At 41.7% G+C, this 26,248-nt stretch overlaps 1 protein-coding gene across 2 annotated transcripts in view; it reads right to left on the reverse strand.

Moving 5' to 3' along the window:
- Crebbp (CREB binding protein) overlaps nucleotides 1–26,248 on the reverse strand; it is a 130,136-nt gene that overhangs the window by 26,195 nt on the left and 77,693 nt on the right. The window contains exons 6-16 of one of the 2 annotated variants that reach the window (XM_021209977.2): nucleotides 19,068–19,310; nucleotides 17,473–17,575; nucleotides 17,071–17,217; nucleotides 16,255–16,372; nucleotides 15,233–15,404; nucleotides 14,747–14,791; nucleotides 10,549–10,673; nucleotides 9,838–10,026; nucleotides 8,371–8,784; nucleotides 6,959–7,138; nucleotides 5,789–5,978 (exon numbers count right to left, since the gene is read on the reverse strand). In XM_021209977.2, coding sequence (XP_021065636.1) covers nucleotides 5,789–5,978; nucleotides 6,959–7,138; nucleotides 8,371–8,784; nucleotides 9,838–10,026; nucleotides 10,549–10,673; nucleotides 14,747–14,791; nucleotides 15,233–15,404; nucleotides 16,255–16,372; nucleotides 17,071–17,217; nucleotides 17,473–17,575; nucleotides 19,068–19,310 — 1,926 coding nt within the window. The remainder of the gene's footprint in view (nucleotides 1–5,788; nucleotides 5,979–6,958; nucleotides 7,139–8,370; nucleotides 8,785–9,837; nucleotides 10,027–10,548; nucleotides 10,674–14,746; nucleotides 14,792–15,232; nucleotides 15,405–16,254; nucleotides 16,373–17,070; nucleotides 17,218–17,472; nucleotides 17,576–19,067; nucleotides 19,311–26,248) is intronic. The other variant, XM_029544586.1, reaches the window with a different exon arrangement.

Below are 26,248 nucleotides of genomic sequence, written 5' to 3' on the forward strand. Positions count from 1 at the left end.
TTCGCCACAATACTTTCACGTACTCTGGCACTTCATTATCAGATTCCCTGGACTAGAGTTCTAAGTTTTGGTTTCTAAACACATTAATGGGACCTTTAAATCCGTCTGAGACCAAACACAGCACTGAGGAGTTTGTTTCAACAAAAATTTCCAATTTTCACATATTGCTAGAATAGAAAACAAAACTAATTTCCAACTCTGTTTCCCTGGTCAAATTGGGCAATAAATAAAACAATTTCATTGCAGGGACCTTTGTGAATCCTCCGGGGATACCTTTTTATCCTTTGCGCATTTGAATTCAACTTACCTAAGACAAATCTTTATCTAATGCACCCTCATACACAAATGTAAACAATAACCGAACTAAAAAGATAGCGAGTTTCTAAAAGTCCGATAGCTTTTCTCCAACATTTGTCAGTGCCCACTGCTCTTACCCATCACATTTCCTACCTACTCTGGTGTTACCATTATGCCTATAACTCTACCTTAGGCTATAGAGTGAGACCCTGTCTCAAAGTAAGCCAACAAAAAAATTTTTAAAATTAAAAATAAACAAAAAATTAAAAATAAGATGGCTGCTAAACACCTTTAAGATGTGCCAGTCAGAAGAACTCTTGAGTCTGCATGCCATGGGAACATAACCTCCTCCAGTCCTTAGTGTGCCATAACCCTTAACTTTTCTTCCATAAAGAAACTGGACAGAAGGATGTATGTCAAAACAGTTCTAATGACTTGGTGTTACAGGTGATGCAAACTCAGTGTTACAGCTCAGTATTTGAAGAGGCAGAGGCAAGTCTCTGTTAGTTCAAGGTCAGCTTGGTGTACATAGTGAGTGCCAGGCCAGGCCAGACCAATCAAGAATACACAGTGAGAGGCAGAGGCAGGGGGGTATCGGTGAATTCTAGTTCGGCCTAGTCTACAGAGTGACAGCCTGGGTTAGCCAGTGAACCCTTAAACCTTGTCATGGGGGAAAATAGAAGGGATAAGTGGGGCGGGGGTATGTTCCAGTGGGCCATGGCATTTATTTATCATCTTTTCTACTAGGGAGTCTGTCTAACTTGTCAAATTCTAAAATTTTACCTCAATGTTTTTCTTATGTGAAAAGTTAAAAAGTTAACAGTAAATTTCAACATCCTCCCTTTAGACATGTAAACAGTGGGACCAAATCCCCTTAATTTATTCCCTACAGAGCCAGGACCCAGCACCTCTTGAGCACCTTGTTAGGCACTGCCTCTTTTGCAGGACACCTGGCTGTTGTGACCTTTGTAGAATTGGCTCAAGGTCTAGATGAGTACAGAAGGCTCCCTATGAAAACATCCCCACCACTCAGCAACACTCAAATTGGCTCACTCGATCATGCAGGCATACCTGCAGTAGCGTTGTAAATACACGAATATTCTTGTTCTCTGCTAACTTCATTCTTGTGTTTATAAAGTTACAAAGGACCACCTGACTTTCTTTTGGTATATTTTTGTAGTTGTATCTTCTGAGACAGGGACTCAGTATATATAGCTACATTTGACTACATAGCCCAGGGTGGCTTTCACCTCATTTTTCTACTGCCTCAGTCTCCCAGTGCTAGGATTATAGGTATGTGCCACCATGAGTAATTGGTTTCATGTGTATGTATATATATTCATATGTAGGTCCAGAGCTGTCTTTTTCTTGATTGCTCTTCACTTTATTCAGAGTCAGGTTCTGTTAAGTCAACTCAGAGCTTGAAGGAATAGCTAGCTTGTTCTAGGGACCCCTTCTCTTCTACCTCCTGAGCACTAGAATTATACAGTCAAGCCAACACCCCACCTGTCACTTATACGGAGTCTGGGGGCTCTGAAATCCAGTCCCCATGTTTACTGCTTATGTATCAAGTACTTTAACTGCTAAGCAATCTCCACAGTCCCTTACATTTTTTATACAAAAAACCAACTAACCAAACAAAACCCCCCTAATCTGGCAAGCTCTCTGCATTGTCTATGAGTCGAGACCTCAAAATGGTCTAAAATGGTTGTCACTTTTGTTTTTGAGACTGGGTTTCTCTGTGAAGTTCTAGCTGTCCTGCAACTTGCTCTGTAGATTAGGCTGGCCTCTACTTCACAGAGATCTGACTGCTGGGATTAAAAGCAAGTACCAGTACCACCCAGCCAGGTCTTTACCTTTTTTTAATGACCAGGACAAGATTTTTTTCATGATACATGAAAATTGAATTCAAGTTTTAGTTTCAAAAAACAAATAAAGCTTTTATTGGCATACAACCATGTTCTCATTTGCATATTGAGGTAATTAGTTTTAACAGAGACCGTATGATGTATATCACCTAAAATATCACCTAAGCCTTCCACAGAAAAGGCCCGCTGACATGTGGGACTTATCAGGACATGCTGTATTTCCAGTATGTGAGAAGTAAAAGAAGAAGCAGAGCAGCCTGACCGACCAACCGACCGAGAGAAAAACCTTATCTAAAAAGAGTCTGCTCCTGGTGGGTGTGGCAAGCACATGCCTATAATCCCAGTACTTGGAAAGCAGAGATAAATGGATCTCTGTAAATTTAGGGTAGCCTTGTCTACAAAGTAAATTCCAGGTCTCCTAGTACTACATAGTGAGACCCTGTGTTAAAAAAGTCTGCTCATGAGATGGAGCAGCAGTAGGTAAAGCACTTGCTGCCCAGCCTGACACTGTGGACAGAGTCACAGGCACAGACACAGGGACACACATCTGGTTTTTTTTTTTTTGGTTTTTGAGACAGGGTTTCTCTGTGTAGCCCTTGGCTGTCCTGGAACTCACTTTGTAGACCAGGCTGGTCTCCAATTCAGAAATCCACCTGCCTCTGCCACCAGAGTGCTGGGATTAAAGGCATGCGCCACCATGCCCGGCTAGAGATACACATCTTAAAAGAAAAGGTCTGCTCACTCTCATTTCTCTTCCCAGTGAGAACTGAAGTGACTAAATGTGTCTCATTGTGTTTATTCACTAATTAAACAAATGCTAAGTAAAGTATTTTCAAATTCCTACCTTTACCATACTGTATAATAAGACTCCATTAGTTGTATCAGAACCAAATTCTCTGCAAATTAATGAGTTGTGACACAGAATGTGTCAGTCCACTTCGATAGCATCAAAACCTTAATTCAGTAAGAATGGTAAACTCTATAGTTTTCCAAGTATATGGATCATAAGCCTCAATGTGGTGGTAGTAACTAGAAATATGTGGTACTGAAGGTTCAACAAAGCAGTTTTACATAAACTAAACAATTCAGTTTACCAATCACCCCTATTACAACTTAAGTAGTTAAGAACCACATGACAGGGCTGGTGAGATGGCTCAGTGGGTAAGAGCACCCAACTGGGGGCTGGTGAGATGGCTCAGTGGGTAAGAGCACCCGACTGCTCTTCCAAAGGTCCGNAGTTCAAATCCCAGCAACCACATGGTGGCTCATAACCATCCATAACAAGATCTGATTCCCTCTTCTGGAGTGTCTGAAGACAGCTACAGTGTACTTACATATAATAAATAAATAAATCTTAAAAAAAAAAAAAAAAAGAACCACATGACAGATTGTCAAAAAAATAAAGCACAGGGGTCTTTGAGATTAAACTACCCGCTAGTGCAGAAATACACTATGTCAACAGTACTACTGAGGAGAAAAATGGGAGGTCCTTTCAGTTTTTGTGGCCACTCTACTCAGAGGAAAGACTGGCAGTCTGCTGAGCCCATCCCTGATGCTCTCAGTAAATCTCCACTTCCCGAATGTGCCTCCATGCTGCTCTGTGATGAACAGTCTCTGGAACCAGCAGCACCAGCAGCACTGGGGCTGAGAGTAGGAGCTGCTTTTCTCCCTGAAAACAGAAATCTTAAGGAGGGTGGCAGATAGAAAACTTTTACTCAATTCTAGTCTGTGTCAAAGTTTTCTTTAAAAACAAAACCAAACAGCGGTTACTTTAAGGACAAATGACAGTATTTTTGGCCAAGGGTAAAATCGGGGTTGTCATCAATTAATGTTTTTAAAAACATATCTGCCACATGAGCTTGATATTTCTCAAAAATTTTAAAGATTTGTTTTATGAAACTGATAATGATACTAGAAAATGTGAGTCTTTGGAGGAGCGGGGGGTGGGGGGTGGAGGTTGTTATTACAGCATCAGTTATGTCAACACTTAAAAAATGTTCACAACTCAATGATCTAGCACTCTGCAGATCACAAAGGATGATGTCAACTCACTTTCAACAGCCTCTGCTAGCTGTCTCTTGAAGCATCTACCAAAGCAGAGTATCTATCCCCAGTTACCCCCAAAGAGCCACATATCACTCCTCTCTTCACTAATAACTTATTGGAATGAGAATGCATGTTCTTCACACAGTTCAAACAATATTATTCTTAAGAGCCTAATTTAGTTGCCTAACTCTCTTCAAAACATTGAAAGATTACAAAAAAAAATGTCATATTTTTGGACTATTTTTGCTTGGAAAAGATTTTTTTTTGTACAAATGTGTTAAATGAGGCTAGCAATACTACAGGTAGAGTTCTGGTTCTATTCTCCAGGTGGGGTGGGGTAAATGGTACCACTAACAAACTTATTAATTTAAACAAATCAAATATTTTTTCCTCAGGTTTACTTCTTAAAAGGAAAAAGTAATGACAAGATAATCCACATACTCAAAACCTCTGTGACCCAGTTGACTATAAAGGAAGTAGGTGCCTTTCCTAGCTCTGCAGCTTTACTGCCTTAGCCACCAACATTATCTTTACTCTTTCTTGTTTTTTTCCAGACAGGGTTTCTCTGTGTAGTCCTGGCTGTCCTGGAACTCACTCTGTAGACCAGGGTGGCCTCGAACTGAGAAATCCGCCTGCCTCTGCCTCCCAAGTGCTGGGATTAAAGGCGTGTGCCACCACTCCTTCTGTAATGTGTCTGCCACCTGCAGCTCTCAACTTCCAAAGTCCTGTAAGCAAGGGTCACTTGACAATTTTCCAACACCCTATTGCTTTTTACTGTGGACACAGCTTAACCAGAATATACCCAATTTCTACTTGTCCTGAGCTAACTACACACACCTGTGGCTTCACATTCCCACCTCATTCCAAGTCACAGTTCCTTACTAGCCTCCAGTGCTCACAGATACTGACAGTGAGCCTTTGCCTCAAACTACAGCATTTTTGCTCATTTTCCATCCCAACCCCTTCATCACCTCTTTTTCTTGGCTCTGCAGAACCTACATTGCTTACCCTGCTCAAAGATCCAGAAGCATTCTGACTCTGCCTCTCTAGTCAGTGACATCTCATCTCAGCTACAACTCAGGGCTGTTTCCCTAGCCACAGTCTGTTACTGTTACTTTTCTCTCTCTCTCTGTGCATGTGTGGATGGGAGTGGGGGGAGGCTGTCCAAATATGGTACTTGAGTGTGTGCAGGTATATACACCTTTGCACGCATTCATGGATGCTAGTGTACAACTGGTTCCCTGCCTTATTCCTTTAGGTCTCTTACTGTATCTGGAGTCAGACTGGTGGCAGGCAAATTACAATTTCCTGTGTCAGCTCCACTCTTCCAGTGCTGGGTTAGAGAGACATGTGCATAGCCACACCCAGCCTTTTACATGAGTGCTAGAATCCAAACCCAGGGCTTCATGTTTGCCCAGCAATCTCTGCCACCCTGCTGTCTCCATTTTCAGAGGTAAAGCTTAGAGAATGAGAGACAAGGAACATGAAAGGAATTTGTACTTATTCTCCTGCCTCAGCTTCCAATCTTTGGTGTGGAAGCACAGCTTAGTCTATACATTACAGAAGATGTGACCTACTTTTTTTGCGTGGCTGGGAAGGAGATGTTGATTGTGAGGCTGTGCCATTAGCACTGTTCTCTTCTTCCTCTTTAGCGTCCACTTTTACTTCGGGTTTCTTTTCTTCTACTTCCATTGGTTCTGACTTCTGCTCTGTTGTATCTGTTTCTTCTTTTACTTGGGAAGAACCTTGTAAATCCTCTTCCATCATCTTGAGAAAAATAGAGTCACAGAAAACAGGTGACTATCAGACCTTTGTAAACCAGTCCATCTTTTCCCTTTCTGTCTTCTGGAGCATACAAGCTTGCTGAGTGTTCCCTTAGTCAAAGGCACCTGTAAATATTCTTTTTAGTTCCCCACTAGGAAAAGGAACCAAATTTCGGATGTCTACTTAGTCACTTTATACAGCACCAGTACAATCATAATTCTAATTTAATTTTTTCAATATAAAAGTATGTTTACACACTCAATAAAGTATTGATACATCTACTTTGAGAATAAGGGTACCTTGGAAAATCAAAATAAGGATCAAGACCCTATGCTCTGAGATGAAGAATGTGATATGAGACTTGGACCAACTGGGAAGCCCATGCTACTACCATGTGGCACCCACATCAGGTATGACACTGGCTACCATTAAGGAATATAAGGGTACTGATGACAGAGTTGCTCAACTTTTGAGAAAAAGCAGACTATCTGAAGTTTTATTTATAACTTCATGGTTGTTATTTGGGGGGGGGGGGCAGTTGTGGTTTCGAGACAGGGTTTCTCTGTGTAGCCCTGGCTGTCCTGGAACTCACTCTGTAGACCAGGCTGGCCTCAAACTCAGAAATCNNCCTGCCTCTGCCTCCAGAGTGCTGGGATTAAAGGCGTGCACCACCACCGCCCAGCTAACTTTATGATTTTTAAAATACTGGACAAAAAAAAAAAAAAACAAAAAAAACCACAAAAACAAAACACATTCCCAGGCTGGATTTGGCTCTTGGCCTACTGATTTCAACTTCTGCTTTAAGTCAGTAAATGAATCTACCACCCCTTCTGCAGAACTAAAAATGAAAGAAGACCATTAACAAAAAGATTTGTGGAAAACTGGAACAGTTAAAATGAATATCCAATACCATGTTAGGTCCTGAGGATATATGGTAAAAGCTGTCATACATAGCAATGTACTAAGTCCGAGGGAGCATCTACCTCAGACCGAGGTTCCCCCTTGGATTCAGTAGGATCAGGCTCAGCATCATCTGTCTGCACCTCTGTCTTCATTTCCAGCATGGGCACATCAGGTCCTGGCTGCTGGGAACTGGTTTCAGCACTGGTCACAGAGGAGGGAGTAGGGACTCTATTATCAATGCTAGCTGCTGCCTGAGAAAGCTGCAAAGAAATCATAATCATTTACCTCTGTAAAGCAGAACCATAAACGCTCTCCCACCGCAGTCTGCTCATTATTTTTCTTTACAACTAAGTACTTAGTGTGAACACTAAAGGGCAGAAGCTCCCTGAGGAAGCTGAACAGTAAGTCTCTGAGTGTCAGAAACACGATAACCGACTTAACAAAGGGAGGAGCTGGCCGAACAGAGTTTTCTAAATTCTGACATAAAATTATTTTCTCTCTGCTTTCAGACTGGATTATTTTACCATTATTTCTCTTCACTAACATTCCTACTTATGGAGAAAGGCAAATTATAAACTATTAAAAAAAAGTATTTACAGAGAGGCCATGAAATAATGGTCCATATGAAGCATCTATCACAGGGTAGTGATGGTGGTGGAGTAAGTAGACACCCCACTGCCATGAAACAGGCTCTAAGCACTACAGAAACTAATAAAGGAAGATTGAAAAATTAAATACAAGTGTTGTAGAGGGCATAAGATGCAGCCAGTGGCAAAGTGCTTGCCTAGTGTTTACAAAGGCCTGATGTGAAGACAGGAAACATAACTAACTAGAGACAAAAACAAAGAGTAAGTATATGTCCTTATAGAGAAAGCAAAATAGTAATGTCATCTTTGCAACTGTTGCATGATCAATTTTGTTATTCTACAAATATCCTAAGTATCTAAGAACGGAATTTAAAGCAAACCTGGGAGGGGATCTGTGGTTTCATTATGAATAAAAAAAGCCATGTACTCTTAAAGAAGACTGATTAGCCCAGACCTTTATAGTTTGGAGTGTAGCATGATAACTAAACCTATAGAACTAAGCACAAAAGCAGTCAAACCTCGACAGTATTACTCTAGAACAAAAAACAGGTAAGATAATGGTAGCGCATACAGTTAAATAGCTCTGTCCATGCTGTGATATACTGATGATTATTGATTTCTATAAACCACTTCGACCAAGGGAAAATGTAAGCCACACCTTTAGGGCCAATAGTGGGAACAAATCACAGTTTACTACAACTTCAGACACACACACACCGGAGCAATTTGCTACAGCATCCTGACAGAATAGTCTTTTATTTTATATTTTTAAAGATAAAAAGTCTTACTTTCTAGCTCTGGCTGGTTTCAAGCTCACAAGATAAGCCTGCCAGTGCCTTGAGTGCGACAGACCATTCTTAAGGGACCCTGTACAAGTTTGGCTTGAAAAGGACAAAGAGGCTCACCGGTGTGCCAGGAGGCTGGGTATGCACAGGCGTTGGTTGCTGCTGTGATGACTGAGGAGTAGTCACAGATGGTGGCTGCACTGGGGTCTGAGGCTGTGGGGTCACCTGAGCCTGTGCTGCTGTCTGGACTGTAGGGGTACTCTGTGTTTGGGCAGCGCTGGGCACTGAGCCAGGAGTTGGGGTAGGAGTCTGGCCAGATGACACAGGAGTGGATGGCTGAGTGGGAGCTGCTGGCTGGGGAGGGGTCATCCCAGGTGCCGTTGGATGTTGGAGAGAGGGCATGCCAGCAGCTGTGGAAGCAGGAGGTGGAGTCGGGTGCAACGGTGACTGTGTCACTGGTGGGCAAGGCAGCTGGCTGGCCTGGGGTGCCAGCATGTTCAGAGGGCTAGGGAGAGTACCTCCAGGCACCTGGCCCTAAAAGAAATAGGAAGAATATGTAAAAACTATTTTACCCAATTGAAACCATGAGGGACTTGAAGAAAAAAAAAATTTAATACTAGTTTCTTAATTAGTTCTGCTAGTTTTAGGAGGATATTGCATTTGTAAAACTTCAGACTAACCATTTATAGCATGCACCACACCATGTAATAAAATTAGCACTAAAATGCTTCTCACACTTTGACGTGTACAACTTCAATATCTGGTTACAATAGTCATGGCTTAGACACATATTTACTTAGTTTACTAACTTCATGTTTTGCCACATCTACTTTTAACTTAGACCACAGAAAAAGGGGTTTTGTTTTGTTTTGTTTTTCCCCCGAGACAGGGTTTCTCTGTATAGTCCTGGCTGTCCTGGAACTCATTGTAGACCAGGTTGGCCTGGAACTCAGAAATCCGCCTGCCTCTGCCTCCCGAGTGCTGGGATTAAAGGCGTGCGTCACATCGCCCGGTGTAAAAAGACATGATTTTTATATTTTGAGAAGGGATTTAGCCTATTTTAAATACTTTGTATGCAGCTGACATTTGACACACTACCAAAGTGGGGGAAAGCAGTAAAACAGATGGAAAATTCAGCTTTAACTAACTGAAACATGCTCATGAGAAGAGAGCTATTCCAATGATTCTGCTAGCTTTGACACCCCAACAAAAAACTGAGTCGCTAAAAGAAAATTCACTACTTCTTAAAGTTCCAGCATTTCTCAGAATGACGTTAATCTTCAATTTCTAAAGCACACAAACAGCAACCAAAATCCAAAGGTAAAAATATAAGAATAACAAAACAAATGAACAAACAAAAACCAAAACCAAACAAACAAAACCCCCACAACCACAATCCATTTTACTCTATGTGTGACATTCACCTAGAGGGAACAAGAATTAAACGCAAATTAAAAATTACAGGGCAAAATGGGAAATGGAAAGATGTATGGTCTAGAATTCTCGTTTCCATCAACTAAGACAGGGTCATGTCAGAGGCCGGGGCTACATAAATACTGGTTGACCAGGCTCCCACAGTGGATGTACCTGTGAAACACCTGCCTGGGCTGTTGGCTGCCCCATGCCCACACTGTTCACACTCATTGCCCCACTGGATGATGGAAACTGGTTCTGTGGCAGAAACTGGTTCTGAGTAGGTGCCTGGCCCATAATGTTGTTGGCATGGGTGCCCATCAAATTTGGAGGCTGAGGCATCCGTGAAGGAGAAATGGCCATCTATAAGACAAGAATCAGAAGTGTTAGGTCAGGGTCCTCAAGAGACACACAGTGCAATGGAGATCCAAAGCCTGACAAATCTAGTCCACTTTGATTTTAAAAACCACCACTTCCCAGGGACTCCCAGTTCCTAGGCACTTTCTACAACCTCTCAAGCAATCTTGAGTAAGTCAATGCTGAGCTGTCTTCAGAATGGAATCAATAGCATGCTGCCATTTTGAATTCAATCATGCCTTTAACTAGTTGCTGATGTGAACAGACACCAACAATATAAGCCATTGGCTGCCTGTTCCACACTGACAGCAAATACCTATAGAATTATTACTCCAAAAAAATTAGCATTCAAATAGTCCTCATTATACCAACAACCCTGTTTGTTTGCTAGTTTGTTTTAAGAAAACAAAGAAATAAAACAATGCTCAAATCCAAATGAATAAGTTCCCTAAAATTCTCAGGTAACAATGGAACATCCCTCCTTAGAGAACATTCTACTGAGCAAGGACTGAGAAGAGGAGCACTTACACCGGGAACTGAGGCCATGCTGTTCATCTGGACAGAGTGGTTCATAGGGGAGGCTGCACGAGGTCCCATGGGTGCCTGTGGCAACTGGACGTTTCCCAGGGACATTGGGTTAAATGAATTCATCCCTATAAACAGTTATAATAGTTCATTAACAAAAGCATTCACAAGAAAAGAAATGCACCCATCAAATAACTCTTAAGACAAACACAAGGGAAATAGCCCACAGTGAGAAAGCCACAAGCAAATCGGAGCAGACTGTAGTAGCCTTTCCATATCTGACAGGGGCGGTGGGTGCAAGGGCTAGGGGAGCTACAGTAAGAGGAGGACACGAGGGCAGAGTAGAACTAACCAGAACGAATGCGCACAGAAGCGACAAAACAGACAAGGTCTTGAGCAGCACTGAGCATACCCCATCTATCTGAGCACACCCTCACTTAAAGACCCTAGCAGCAACTGGCTCACATTATTCCAGGCTTCCAAGCTTCTTGGCTAGGTTGATACTATGGCTAGAATCTGTGCTAAGACGAACCTTCTCAATTTTACAAGTATCTTTAGCAGAAAGTCCCAAGGGCTACCCTTAGACTTAATAGTTAGCAGAAATATCACACCAACGCCAAAAGCTTAACTGGGAAGTATTTTCAGACCACAGAGGCTAGTTCTTATGAACTTCCTACAGAAACTATGTAAACTGTGGGCTCTAAATGAAACCTCAGTTCAAGCTGTTATTCTGTCTATCTCTGCAATCTGACTCCTTGAAGTCTCTGAGAAACCTGCCTTACCAGGGCTATAAGCAAGAGGAGTTTTTTACACTTTCAGCGACTATCCAAAACCACCACCCGCTAACGGCCACACTCCAAGAAGACTTGCTAGGGAGTGTATAACAAATGTAGAAGTCTCTCCTCCAGACCAATTGTGTGCAGATACTAAGAAAGAGCACAGAAAGTAATCCACATTCACAGGCACTGATACTTCCAGTAAAAAGGGCTGGTAAGCAGGACCCAGAAAACATCTCTTCTTACCACCTGCAGCTTACCAGTTATCTTGTCAGACCCCAAGTCAGCGTGGCTCCCTATGTAGTAATGCCCATGTTCCCCCAACAATGTTCAGCCACATTGCTATGGCTCAACTTCTCCACCACTTAACTTAATCCCCTCTCAAATGCAATCCATCCAAACAAGTCCTTGGCCAGTTTATCCAATGTCTACCGCAGTGTGCAGCAAGAGTCACAACTTTAAATCAAGTACCCTTCCCTCTCAAACTGATCTGTAGACTACAACACTGTCTCAGTTAGGCTTCACTGCTGTGAACTGACACCGTGACCAAGGCAAGTCTATGTAAATGACAACACTGAATCGGGGCCGGCTTACAGGCTCAGAGGTTCAGTCCATTATCATCAAGGTGGGAGCATGGCAGTACCTAGGCAGGCATGGCGCAGGCAGAGCTGAGAGTTCTACATCTTCATCCAAAGGCTGCTAGTGGAAGNCNNACTTCCAGGCAACTAGGGTGAGGATCTTAAGCCCACACCCACAGTGACACATCTACTCCAACCAGGTCACACCTATTCCAACAAGGTACACCTCCAAATGGTGCCACTCCCTGGTCCAAGAAGATACAAACCATCACATTCCTCTCCCTGGCCCCCATAGACTTGTTCAATCACATGAGTGGGGGGGGGGGAGGGGGCTTACTTAAACATAGCATAATGCAAAATGCATTTAGCCCAACTTTCAAAATCCTCATAGTCTATAGAAGTCTCAGTAATGTTAAAAGTCCAAAGTTCAAGGTCTCTTCTGAGATTCATCCAATCACTTAACTGTAATCCTCAAAGAAAGACAGGAAACNAGCTGGGCAAACTCCAAACTCTGCATCTCCATGGCTGATGTCAAAGCAATCTTCAGATCTCCACTCTTTTTTCATCTTTGTTTGACTGCAATAAACTGCTTTATCGTGAGGTTCCACTCTCTGTTAGCAGCTTTCCTCACTATGTATCCCATGGCTCTGGCATCTTTAATCTCAATGTTACAGCTTCTTGTTTCAGTGTCTGGGATTCCACTTGATCTTTTGGGCTCCTCCTAAGGGCTGGTATCACTTCTCCAGCTCTGCCCTCTGTAGCAGTCTAAGCTCAGATTGATCCATTCCACTATGGCTTCTGTTCTTGGTGACCATCCCATGGTACTGACATCTCTAAAACACTGGGTGTTCCACTGCAACTAGGCTTCACCAATAGCCTCTCATAGGCTCTCTTCATGGTGCCAAGCCTCAAATCCTTTGCATCAACTACAACTGATGCTACACCTTCACCAATGACCTTCCATGGCCTCTCACAGTGCCAAGCCTCAGCTGTTCTTCCTGATACCTTCATGCCTTCAAAACAAGTATTGCCTGGGTGACTCTTACACATTACCAAATCCAGCTGCAGCACGAGGTACAACCTTGGCTATCTCTGGAACACAGCTTCTTTGTGCTCCCAGAAGATTTCACCTCAGTGATGCTGGTCTCTTCATAATCACTGCTAGTTTCCTAGCTCCAGCTAAGCAGCATTAATTATCCCAGTAGTTCTTTCCATTCTTAACTCTAGAGCCAGAGCCACATGGTTGAAGCTGCCAAGTTCTGCTGCTTGCAGGAACTAGAACATGAACCCCTTGTACTATTACATTATCACTGGCTTTATGTTTTCCAAATCCTTCATTGCCTAAGCTTGATTATTCTGGGTCTTGCTCTGTAGATTGACCTTGAAGGCAGAGATCAGCATGCCTGTTGTGTACCACCAAGCCTGGATCTAAATTTAGCTGTGTAGGATCTTGCCCCAAGGCCCCACTCCCTTAATCTGTTATTTCCTAGAATATAGATTTTGCTTCATTTCACTTCCCGGTACCCCTTTAATACTCAAACCATGTATTATATATTTTTCCTTTCTAAGGTTGCTATGCTTGTTCAAACTTCTCTTCATAAGNCTTAACCAGAGAACAAAGTCTCTGCTGGGCTTTTTTGAAACTTCCTTTGTCAATGCAATTAATCTGAGTCTCTTCACCTTAGCCTCAGGCAAACATTTCAGTCAGGGGTAAAAAGTAGCCACATTCTTCATCAAAATACCACAAAAACAGTCTTTATGCCACATTCTGAAATTCTTCTCCTTTGAAATCTCTTGGGCCAGGTCAACACAGTTCAAATCACTCCCAGCAACAAAGTCCTCCATATTCCTACTAGGATAACCCATTAAAGCCCCATTTAAAGCATTCTACTGTGTTCCAAATCCAAAGTCCCCAAATCCACATTCTTTCAAATAAAAGCGTGGTCATGCCTATCACAGCAATACCCCTGTCCCTGGTACCAACTTCTGTCTTAGGCTTTTACTGCTGTGAACAGGCACCATGACCAAGGCAAGTCTTATAAAAACACCATTTAATTGGGGCTGACTTACAGATTCAGAGGTTCAGTCCATTATTATTAAGGTGGGAGCATGGCAGTATCCAGGCAGAGCTGAGAGTTCCATGTCTTCATCCAAAGGCTACTACTAGTGAAGACTGACTTCCACGCAACTAGGGTGAGGATCTTAAACCCACACGGACAGTGACATACCTACTCCAACCAGATCACAGCTATTCCAACAAGGCCACACCTCCAAATGGTGCCACTCCCTGGTCCATTTGTAGGCTTTTCAGCTCTTGACACACTAGGTCAAGAAGCCCAAATAACCACAGAATCTGGAATTGAGCCTTCTATGGTTTAGACAGTAATCACTACTCCAGGCAAGAAGGGAGCTCTGCACACAACCTCCTATGAGAGACCCACTCACCAGCTTCAATTCTGATGGCCTGGAGCAGCACTGTATCTTCTTGGTCCCCTACAAGTGCCTGCCACCGACTGGCTCACAAACTCCCCGGCTGAGTATTCAGAAAGGCCCTTTCCTTCCTAGAATATATTTCTTTTACATAATCTCCTAATAATGTCAACATTGTTTTGGTGGTGGGTTTGTATGTCAGTACAAAGTCATATTTATGACCTCTTTAAAAAAACTCTCCTGTAATTTCCAAAATTTTAAATATAAGAGACTCACATTATTTGGTGGATTACATTCTCATCAGAAAGAGGAATAGAAAGAACACAACAGGGAAAATGGGGGCTGGGCGGAGGGAGGACATGTTTGATGCTGCTGAATGTTAAACTAAAATATGGCTGACAATAAATAGTTATATACCTTGAGAAACCTGCATGCGATTCACTGGCAAAGGCAGGGGCCCATCTATAAGGGGGAAAATGTAATTAAAAATAAACTCACACACAAACACACACAAAATACACTGAATCTAAAAAACACTTGCCAGCACACCCTTTTAAGATATCTCCCCTATCCTGGGCAGTGGTGAGTACACACCTTAAACACCTTTAATCCCAGTACTTGGGGGATGGGGGTGGCGGCAGAGGATCTCTGAATTTGAAGCTAGCCTGGTCTACAGAGTGAGCTTCAGATTAGCCAGGGGTGCACAGAGTAAGCCTGTCTTGAAAAACTTTGGTAGAGAGACACCAAAAAAGAAACAAAACCATAAGGCAAGCTCATACAAAGAGCTTTCAAAGTGCAGATTTTTGGAGAACATAACTCTATAGTCTTAAAAATATACCCCAAAGACCAAAAGAACACTAAGCAAACAAGCTAAGGACTGGCAGAGAGAAATGCAGTTCTTACTTGGAGGTCGTACAGACTGGGCTGGTGGGATCACAGGGGGCGGAGCCCCGGGAGCTGGTAAAGCTGGCTGGTTACCCAGGATGCCTTGCTTATGTAAACGTGACCTCCGTTTTTCTTCTAGTTCCTTTTGTATTTTATAGATTTTCTCTGCTAATAAATGATAATATTCATCCTAAAAAGCAATAATAATTAATATTAAGGTACTAAAAAAATATGAGAGCCCACCATGTAGTTTGAATGTTCTAACTAATGAACTTACTTGTCACTCATGTTTTGCTGTTGGGAACTGAACTGGCCATGATGCACTAAGCAGGTACTATATCACTCACTGATACCACTGAGCACATTTTAAGTGCACTGACAAAGGTTTGATACATCTGATAAACCAAAATCCCCTCCCCCCTCCCCCACCTAAATTCCTAGTGATAACACCATACCCTTTAGTTCTCACTTTATTGAACTAGCGACTTTACTAGAAGTAACAAATTGAAGGTACAAACACTGCCTTTTTTAATTTTTTGCACAACTGAACTTTTTCTTTGGTATTCACTGACACTACCAATAATACAAGAATCTGGGCTAGAGAGACGGCTCAGTGGTTAAGAGCACTGACTGCTTTTCTACAGGTCTTGAGTTCAAATCCCAGCAACCACATGGTGGCTCACAACCATCTGTCATGAGATCTGACACCCTCTTCTGGAGTGTCTAGAGACAGCTACAGTGTACTTACATATAATAAAATAAATAAAAATACAAGAATCCTAAAGAACATGCTCTGTGAAAAAAGATGTCCCAAAGATACACGTTGATTTTATAGATCTTCCGTACTCCTTCCTAAACTATGACATTTGTGCTTCACAAGAGAGGAGTCCAGGAATCTCATTCTTACTTGGACATGTCTCTCTGTTCAGGGTACTAAAGTTAGGAGTCTCCTAGACCATGCAGATTCTCCTAATTCTGGATAACTAACTAGACAGATGCCATTCCCCACCTATAGGTTCGACAGCAGCTTAGCAACATACCCTGCTATTAGCAGACTCATACATGTCTCCCTCCACTTTCTTAGCATAGGCAACCAGGTTCTCCATGCGGCGATCTTTCAGAGCTGCAGGGTCTGGAGTCGGGAAGATGGCTTGAACCCTGAAAGAACAATGTATTCTATCAACCTGCTTTCAAGGTGGTCACAAGAGAACTAAAAAAATAAAACCAGGAATGGCTAGCTACCCGTAGAGGCCCAAATCTCACTTCATTTCTTGTGCATGAACATGGGAAACAATACTAACCTTGCATCTACACACCCAGTATCTACATACCAAACACAAATATGTGCTATGCCATTTTAAGAAACAGTATGATTCCAAATTGCTATTTAGAAACTATGCATTATTAAAAACATCAAAGAAGAATCAATAGTTGATTAACTTCATTTCAACTCAGGACATATAGTATGAAAACATTACCTTTCTGTACATAAAATAACTGTCAAACCCTCTGTACTTACCAGACCAAAATTTCTCCAATGTTTAGGGAGCTCTATAGCTAGTTTCAAGTCATTGAACATGGTTGAGCTCAAAACCAAAGAGGATGGCTTCAGGTCATATTTCTATGCTCTCTGATGCCACTACACAATGGGGACCAGAGTCCGAGAAAGTCAGCCTTCTTAGGTCTCTTAGCAGTGGGAATGGCTTTCTGAAACAAGCATGAACCCTGCACAGCTTTGAGCTGTTAAATTGGGGTTCAACATGCAGATAAAAAACAACATCGAACATCTACACACCCACAAAGATTCAACAGTTCCCTCAGCCACAAAATGTGACTGGATCTCAAGGGTTACATACAGTTTATGGACTAGATGGCTCCGTAGGTCCTGAGTCACATGTTCATGCCAGCCTTTTCGAACACCAGTGCTAGAAGGAGGCGCTGCTGTGGGTATCGTGCTGAGGTTTCCAATGTTACCAGAGTTTGAACCATCATTCATCAGTGGACTAAAGAAGAAATAAGGATACTTCAAGCATCTACTCAAGTGAATCAAATGTATTCCACTTTCTTCAATCATATGACTTAAAAAGTTTAAGAGAAGCAAGTAATGCATATCCACCAAAATTCAAAGTGTTTCATTGGCTGTTTTACATTTATCACTTTAAAAAGAGAGGCTGAAGAGATAGTCCACTGTTAAGAGTGCTTATTTCACCTTCAGAGGACCAGGCTTCAGATAGGAGTTACCTAAACTTTGGTCTTACTTGGTAGCCCCCAAGGAAGTTGGAAGAGCTGATTCTGAAATCAAGTTTGGTGGCTGTTGATCTGTTGTTATTCCTCCTGCTGGAATACTCATGGGGTTGTTTCCTTTAAAGACAAAGAAAAATGAAATCAATTCCTACACAATAAATACTTCAAGTTGCTATAATAGATGAAAAAGTGAGCGTATAAAGAATAACAGAACACAGTAGCACAGAAGCTCTGACAGCTGTATTTCTCATTAGTGTAAGCTGTAGTTTCATTAGTCAACCAAGTCTGTCAGCTCCTTCCCACTTTTTAAAAAAAAAATATTTATTTATTTATTTATTATATGTAAGTACACTGTAGCTGTCTTCAGACACTCCAGAAGAGGGCATCAGATCTTGTTACGGATGTTGTGAGCCACCATGTGGTTGCTGGGATTTGAATTCAGGACCTTCGGAAGAGCAGTCAGTGCTCTTACCCGCTGAGCCATTTCTCCAGTCTTCCCTCCTTCCCACTCTTACTCCACAGCCTAAAGAGAACATGCCCTGGAGGCTACATAGTGTCCTAACAGTACTCCACAGCTACTGAGAAAATGATCACTGCCCATTTGATGCCTTCAGCTTTTCTATTTCCTTAGTGTCAAACAACTATACTGACCCGCCTGGCACATACCTGCGTGTTGGGGCTGTTCTTACATGTCAAAGAGTAAACTTATAAAAGTTGAGTTTAGGAGAAAAAATGCAAACTCAGAATAATACAATTCCAAAACACTACCATCAAACAGGAGGGGAGTAGACAAAATTTGGGACACTACTGATAATAATTTAGGTGTTTAACCAGAAAATAAAACAGGGATGGTTTTAATTGGTCCATCTCTGCCTCTTTTTATCTTTGTCTGCACTGCCATATATCAAACTTGGAGCTTCCTTCATGCACACTAAATAAGTGCTCTACCACTGACTCACATCCCTAATCCTAACTGGTCATTTTGTACTGACTCAATTTTGAATCTAAAAAAGCTAGTGCTACCAGTCACAACTTCATTGATAGCACTGTGCGCCCTGTAAGAGTCTGAGGTTAAAAAGGACAGAGGAAAAATGTTAAGGAAGTAACAAAAATTGTGATGATCAACAAATGTTTAAAGCTGGCAAATGACGGGCTACAGTGAGCAGAGGAAGCACTGACTTACCCAGAGGCAGGCAACAGCAGCTACTGAATGTTACTGCTAACCAGCCTGATCCTACACAGTCACTTCCAAAGATGAGAGGACCACAAACACAAAGACATGTCAGGACCCTACCAAGTCATTATTAAATAAGTGGCACACTTAAGAGCTCACTCAAGTTGGATTCTGCATTCCGAGCCACAACAATGTCCTTTATAAACTGTCTAGATACACATAGAGCAAATCACTACCTCACTTGAAATGTTCTTTTCACAACCATGTACCATCTTCCCTGCACATTTACACCTCAAGTTTTCTCTGGAAGACTGTTGATCAAGAGCAATGGATCTGAAGTCAGAACAAACTGGAAACAGCCTAAGGCTCCAGTAAGCACCACCATCTTTACAATATACTTGGAGGCAGGCAGTTCTTGTGTGATCCTTCACTTACCTAGGGCGTTGAGAGTCCTCATCTGCTGGTGGGCTGGAGGCTGTGCTGGTTGCTGGCCAGGAACCTGAGGCTGCAGCTGTGTCTGAGGCTGGTTCATGTAGGGGAGTCCTAGAGCAGCATAGGCCCGCTGCATGGAACTGGGGTCTATGGGATTTGGGTTACTTAAAGAAGTGGCATTCTGTTGCCCTGTACCAACAGAACCAATTGTGTTTTGAATTCCACTAGCTGGAGATCCCAGGATGGCTAGAACAGACAGACAGATAAGGAAAAAGGTAAGTAAAGGGGAGAGGCCCACAAATAAATTATAAATAATTTGAGTCAAATAAGCTTTTCAAAGATTAAGCATTAAATCTAGCAAGAAAGAAGTAGCACGGAATTCATCTATTTTGTCTAGCAGTAGTTAAGGAACAAAAATCTAAAGCAAATCCACCCTTTATGTCTAAAAACAATAAAACATAAATAATTAAAAAGAGATCACTTAGTAAAAATTAGTATTTATTAAAACCTAGAGACACCTAGGAAGTCAGTTACAAGGAGTGTCAGATGTATGACAAGGCAAAGTACATGATCATGAATGGGTTGACAACTACCTCACAGTGAAGGAATGAGCCTTCCTACAAGTTGTTGCCCCACCTAGCTTTTAGTATTCACTTCTGTAAACTGAGAGAAATAGGAAAGGGGAAACCTGGTTGGACACTTCTTAATCTATAGATCTATGAGGTGATCCTCTAAATTACAAAATGGCATTTCTCTAAACTTAATTGTGTAATGACAGCATTGGCAACAGAACTTTCTTTTAAAAACCCTTTTGTGGGGGCTGGAGAGATGGCTCAGCAGTTAAGAGCACTGACTGCTCTTCCAAAGGTCCTGAGTTCAGATCCCAGCAACCACATGGTGGCTCACAACCATCGGTAATGAGATCTGACGCCCTCTTCTGGTGTGTCAGAAGACAGCTGTAGTGTACTTACATATAATAATAAATAAATTTAAAAAGGGGGGGGGGTTGGTGAGATGGCTCAGTGGGTAAGAGCACCGCCTGCTCTTCCGAAGGTCCTGAGTTCAAATCCCAGCAACCACATGGTGGCTCACAACCATCTGACACCCTCTTCTGGAGTGTCTGAAGACAGCTACAGAGTACTTACATATAATTAATAATAAAAAAAAAATGTTAAAAAAAACACAAAAAACCCTTTCATGGGATTCTTCTCCAGGAGAGTACCAGGCTGGACTATATTATATTTGACTGACTGACAGATCTGTTCAAAATTAACAGATGGAACAAGTGAGACTTGAGGACCCCAAATGAGCTTTAATTAATTTAGGTGTCACCTCAGTATCACTGATATTCAGGATGTAGATGTGCCTCATGTAGCTGACCCAAAGTCACAAGCAGCACACAGAGCAGCTGTCCCAGCTGGCTGTCTAACCCCAGGAATTAGAAGGAAAAAAAGAGTGTCCAAAACTCATCCAAACTTCTTTGGTCATTTTAAGTTTAACCAATCCATCCACCCATATAATCCATCCATTTGATGAGTTTTCTGTATGGGAGAGGTTTTCTGTCACACTATTTATTTTTTATTTTTATTTTATTTTATTTTATTTTTTAAAAGAGGTCCCGGGACTGGTGAGATGGCTTAGCGGGTAAGAGCACCGACAGCTCTTCTGGAGGTCCCAAGTTCAAATCCCAGCAACCACATGGTAGCTCACAAGCATCTGTAATGAGATCCGGACGGCCTCTTCAGGTGAGTATGAAGACAGCTACAGAGTACTTATTTATAATAAATCTTTGGGCTAGAGTGAGCAGAGTCTGAGTCAGCCTGACCTGAGCAGAGGTCCTAAATTCAATTCTCAACAACCAGATAAAGGCTTACAACCATCTGTACAGCTACAGTGTATACTCATATACAGAAAATAATTAAATAAATCTTAAAAAAAGAGGTCCTTTTTGAAAAATTATACAAAGTTTAGAGATATGTTAAAAGTAAGATCACAGCCGGGCACGGTGGCGCACACCTTTAATCCCAGCACTCGGGAGGCAGAGGCAGGTGAATTTCTGAGTTCGAGGCCAGTCTGGTCTACAAAGTGAGTTCCAGGACATCCAGGGCTATACAGAGAAACCCTGTCTTGACGCCCCCCCCCCAAAGTAAAAATCACAAAGACATGCTTTATGTATTAAGCTTATAAAGTTGACATTATATGACTTTGACATACAAAACAGTCACAAAACCTTTCTTGTAGTTAGTAATATTCTTCTAACCAAAATCTATGCAAGAATAATATAGAACTGAAATGCTTATCAGATTAACTTAATTAAATGTGTAAAAAGAAAAAAACTGTGGTAATTACCCATTCCATATTATTACCTTTTCTAATAAGGACAGTCAAATCTCAAACTCATTAACACTCATTAGAGACACTTAAACACAGCAAACAACTCATCATTATAAATAAGATGCAATTCCCAATATATACCTCAACAAGAATATAGCTGAAATAGTCAAGTATCCAGTATCAAGATCGCACTTGAAAATATAAGCATGTACCCTGTCATCATGGTAATTTTTCAAAAAGAGTTATGTCATAGAAAAAGAAAATAATTATCTGGTGTTCCCTTGCATGACAAAATTCACTGGCCGCACTCATTACCAAGATATTTATTCTCACTCTCTCTCTCCCTTCCTCAGCTGTCCCCCACCCCAACCCCCAATCTTCTCACAAATGCTACTCAAGTGTTCAACCCCAGGCCAGGACTGTTTACCTGCTACCTTCAGCCTAAGAAAGGATAAGCTGGCCCTCCCTCTCTAGGTGAAGATGTAATGGCTGTGCTTTAATGACTCTGTCCTACTATACTCTTTCAAGTGCACATCCTGAAATGTCATCGATTTACATAAAATGCCCACCACCGGATGAATACCATTCTTAAATCCACCAGAACCACATATGCAGTAAACAGTCAACAGTCTCATTCACCACACCTTCTGATGGGTGCTGCTGACAGTCACTCTACTTTGTGTTTATGTTAAAAACATGTTCCCTAAATATAATATTATTTTCATTTTGAAACAAAACATACCTAGCAGAAAGCATGTAGAAATTTAGGAACTTGACAATTTAACAATCCAGACCAAGAAGAAGAAACCACAGAGACCAGACACTGAAACACAACAACAGAAGCTCCAAACAATGCTAGTGTATGAAAAGCACTAACATCTAGGGTTACAAAAATTCATAAGGGGCTACCCTATTCCACATTCTTCTCTAAATTCCCACAGGGCCCACTGGTCTGTTTATCTGTAGACATTTCTACTTTCACATTAGGCTCCCAGAAACACTGGCTAACACACAGTCAATGTATTCCTTGAGCTTAGACCTGCTGGGGAGAACAAGAGTGATCTAATAATTATTCAATACATATCAAACCACAACTTAAGACATGGATCAGAGAAAAACCTGTTCATCCCATCCTGGACATCCCTGCAGATCGGGACTCCATATGACCCAGCCGACTCTTCACCCACTCTTGCCGCACAGGGATGCTAATGCTAGGAGGGTTCAATATCAGAGTTCACTCTTCACCTGCTACATGGGGCTATGTGAAGTGCCACAGGATGTAGTGTAGGGGATCTGTAGCCATCTGTCCCTTGCCCACCCCAAGCACCTTGAGGATGAACAAGAATAAACAGAGCCTTAAAGGCAGCAATGCTCACCTACTTGCATCCCTGACAAAGAGCTTTCTGCACTTATAAACTGGACATGTTAATGAAGACTTTATACTTGGTCTTTTCTCTTCTGAAGTTTAATGTTGTAATACACATGTCACCAGTCCCTTGGATGTCATTTATACCCTGAGGAGTTCCAATACTCTAGTTTATCACATCTGAACCGAGACACATCTTTGAGGAGATTTTTGGTTTTTATTTTGGTCTGTTTGTTTGGGGGTAGGGGAGACTGAGTTTTGCTATATAGCTATGGCTGGCCTATGACTAACTATGCAGCCCAAGGCGGGCTCAAGTTCATGGCCTGCTCCTGAGTATAGTGATTGCAGGCAAGAGCCATGGTTTCTGACATGTGTTTGCCTTTTCTAACGTATGGTCAGTGCCTTTTCTGCCTCACTGTTGTAGCTAATGTAAGAAATCATAGCTTAGGAAACAAAAGGCACTCATTAGGGCTCTCTGTATAAGACTCACCTACCGATCTCTGAAAAGGGGTAAGATAGTCTTTCCCCTGTGAAGTGTATATGTTGCTAACTTAACACATTCTATTAGCCAGTCACCATCAGGCTCTAATCATTTCCAATAAAATTGGGCTCAATTTGAAAATTCAACAAAAACTGACACAAATTAAATTTCAAACTCTGTCAGAGTGGTGGGAGACAAATCAAAATGCAAGCTAGGCAGTTATTCTATTCATTCTTAGATTGCTACATAAAACAACAAAACCAGTGTTAAGTTTTTTTAAATCTGTACCTATCTCTGCAAGTACAGAGCACTCCCGCATAGTCTCTCCCAAACAGAAAGTCTGGAGTGTCCAAGTTCTCAAAGGTGGCTTTCCTCAGAAGCTAAGACACACCGGAGGGCAAGAAGCAACTGTTCTTATCAAGGAAGAGACAGTGAGCTCATGGCTCTCTTACTCTGTAAAGCTATTCAGGCCCTACTTCCCAACCCAATCTCTATTGGTATGTTAGAGGCATCTGGAGACAACAGGACTCCCAAGTGGAACTGAGAGCCTGACCAGGTGGGGCCAGAAGGTGCTCTGAGTGAAATCTGAGGCTGATTTCAAAATAATAATAATAATAATAATAATAATAATAATAATAATAATAATAATAATGATGATGATGATGAAGAAGAAAGGTGTTTTAAGCAATCCAAAATGTGTCTAGAAATGGGATAAAGAGTCACTCCATGAAGTAAGGGCCAAGGTGATAAGGACACTGGAGCAACAACAAGCTAGAGGACTGCTATCATAGTCATTGGAGATTGTCGTTCTGTGGTTCAGCCTAAGTCTGGGGCTGGACCTGGGGCTGTTCATGAAGCACAGGTCTAAATCCCTGTGGGATTCAGGTATAGAGAAGCCAGGGTCTTCCTCACAGATTACATCTATTCTTCCTTGAAGCTCTGACACAAACCTGGTACTTGTAGTCACCCCAAAAACTACAGCTCAGATTTTAATGTACCCACCAAATTCTGAAAATTTGTTAAAAATACAAGTTTTAGTACAAGAAACCTAGATGGGGCCCAGATTTCCCAATTTTTAGAAAGCATGTCTGGATAGTAACTATGAGTATCAAGAGACTCATGGGTTCCAATATGGGAACTCAAACACATGTCACACAGAATCTACTAGAAGTTGTCTGACCAGAACAGGACTGATGATAACTGAACAACTGTTTCTATGATAGGTGGATAACTCATCATTATAGTTAAAAGAGAAAGATCAAACAGACCCCAAAATAACAATGTGAGTTTCTTTTCAAGCAATATCCGTATTAGTGCCTTAGTAAACTTCCCAAGATTCTGTCAGTAGAAGACACAGAAGTTTAAGAATGGAAAATGTACCTACCAAGGAGAGGGCCCTGGTCGGTGTCTGTAGGAAACATATGCTCAGAAGGTAGGGCTTTGACATACCTGTCGCTAGCTCCACAGAGTGAGCCTCAGCACCGTTATCTCTAAGCCTAGTGTTTTAGTCATTGTTGGAGACACCAAGACCACAGCAACTCTTATAAAAGAAGGCAACTGACTGGGGGCTTGTTAGGGTTAGGAGGTTTACCCCATTATCATCATGGCAGAGAGCATGATGGCACACATGCAGACGTAGACTAGAGTTCTACATCTGGACACCCAGGTAGCAGGAGGAGAGCCGCTGGGCCTGGCTTGGACTTTTGAAACCTTAAAATACACCCCAGTGACATGCTTCCTCCAAGGCCACACCTAATTCTTTCTAACAGTGTTGCTCCATGATGACTGAGCATGCAAATACAAGAGCCTATGGAGGGCCATTCTTATTTAATCCACCATACCCATTATTCTTAGGCTATGTGTTCTGCTGGCACCTTACTACCCTTGTAATTCTATTGATCCTGGGTTCCATTAGCAACACTTTTCTCTATGAAGGTTTAGGCATATTCTCATTCCACCCCGTATGGCCTCCACACAATACTTCATGCCTATTCTTGATCCTTCAGGAGAGACCATTACTACTTTTAAAAATATGATATAGCAGCAACCCCCAGAATCCTACCTAGAAAAGCCACTCCCCTAAATTAAAAGTTAAGCATGAAACTGAAGCTCATAATTCACCGAATTAATATCAAGCAAATACAAATTAGTTCAACAATAGTGGGGGTTTTGTTGTTGTGTTTTGTTTTTGAGGGGACATGGTCTAGCAATATATACTCTAATATAGCCTAGAATCCATAATCCTCCTGCCTCAGCTTCTGGAGTACTAGAATGCCCAAACACACTAATTTTTAAGATAAATATTTCAATCTTTATAATTCAACCTGAACACACTCTCCAGTTGGATTCACTTTTTTCTATATATAGTTCCTAGTTTAGGATTATAAACCATAAACACAATTTTCTAGAAAAAAGGGGAACACTGCTAAACATTCTTCCTGATGACATAAAATAAATTCTATCTCACACATCTAAAAGTATAGAGCCGAAAGACCACACTAAAAATTGAAATGTAAATTGAGAAGCATTTAGGCTGGAGAAATGGCCTAGGAAAGTGCTTGTAGCACCACCATGAGGAGTCCAGCTCAGGTCTCCAACACTCACATAAAAAAGCACACTGTTGTGGTGACAGTATGTGTCTGCAACCCTGGTGCTGAGAAGGTAAAGACAGACAGATTCCAGGGGATTACTAGCTCATCAATCTAGCCAAAACTATGAGATCTAGGTTCAATGGGAGACTATCTCAAATAAAAAAAATTAAGGTAGAGGGTGATTAGAACAAGATACCAGATGACCTCTAGCTTCCACAGGCTCACATATGAGCAAAATCACCTATAGGTACACACATTAATTAAAATTTTAAAAAGGAACATTAAAATTTTTTAGCTTTTTTTCCATTAAAACCTTTTGTAGCCAGGCGTGGTGGCGCATGCCTTTAATCCCAGCCCTTGGGAATTAGAGGCAGGCAGATTTCTGAGTTCGAGGTCAGTCTGGTCTACAAAG

The sequence above is a fragment of the Mus pahari genome, chromosome 12, assembly GCF_900095145.1.
Source record: "Mus pahari chromosome 12, PAHARI_EIJ_v1.1, whole genome shotgun sequence".
Classification (NCBI taxonomy): domain Eukaryota; kingdom Metazoa; phylum Chordata; class Mammalia; order Rodentia; family Muridae; genus Mus; species Mus pahari.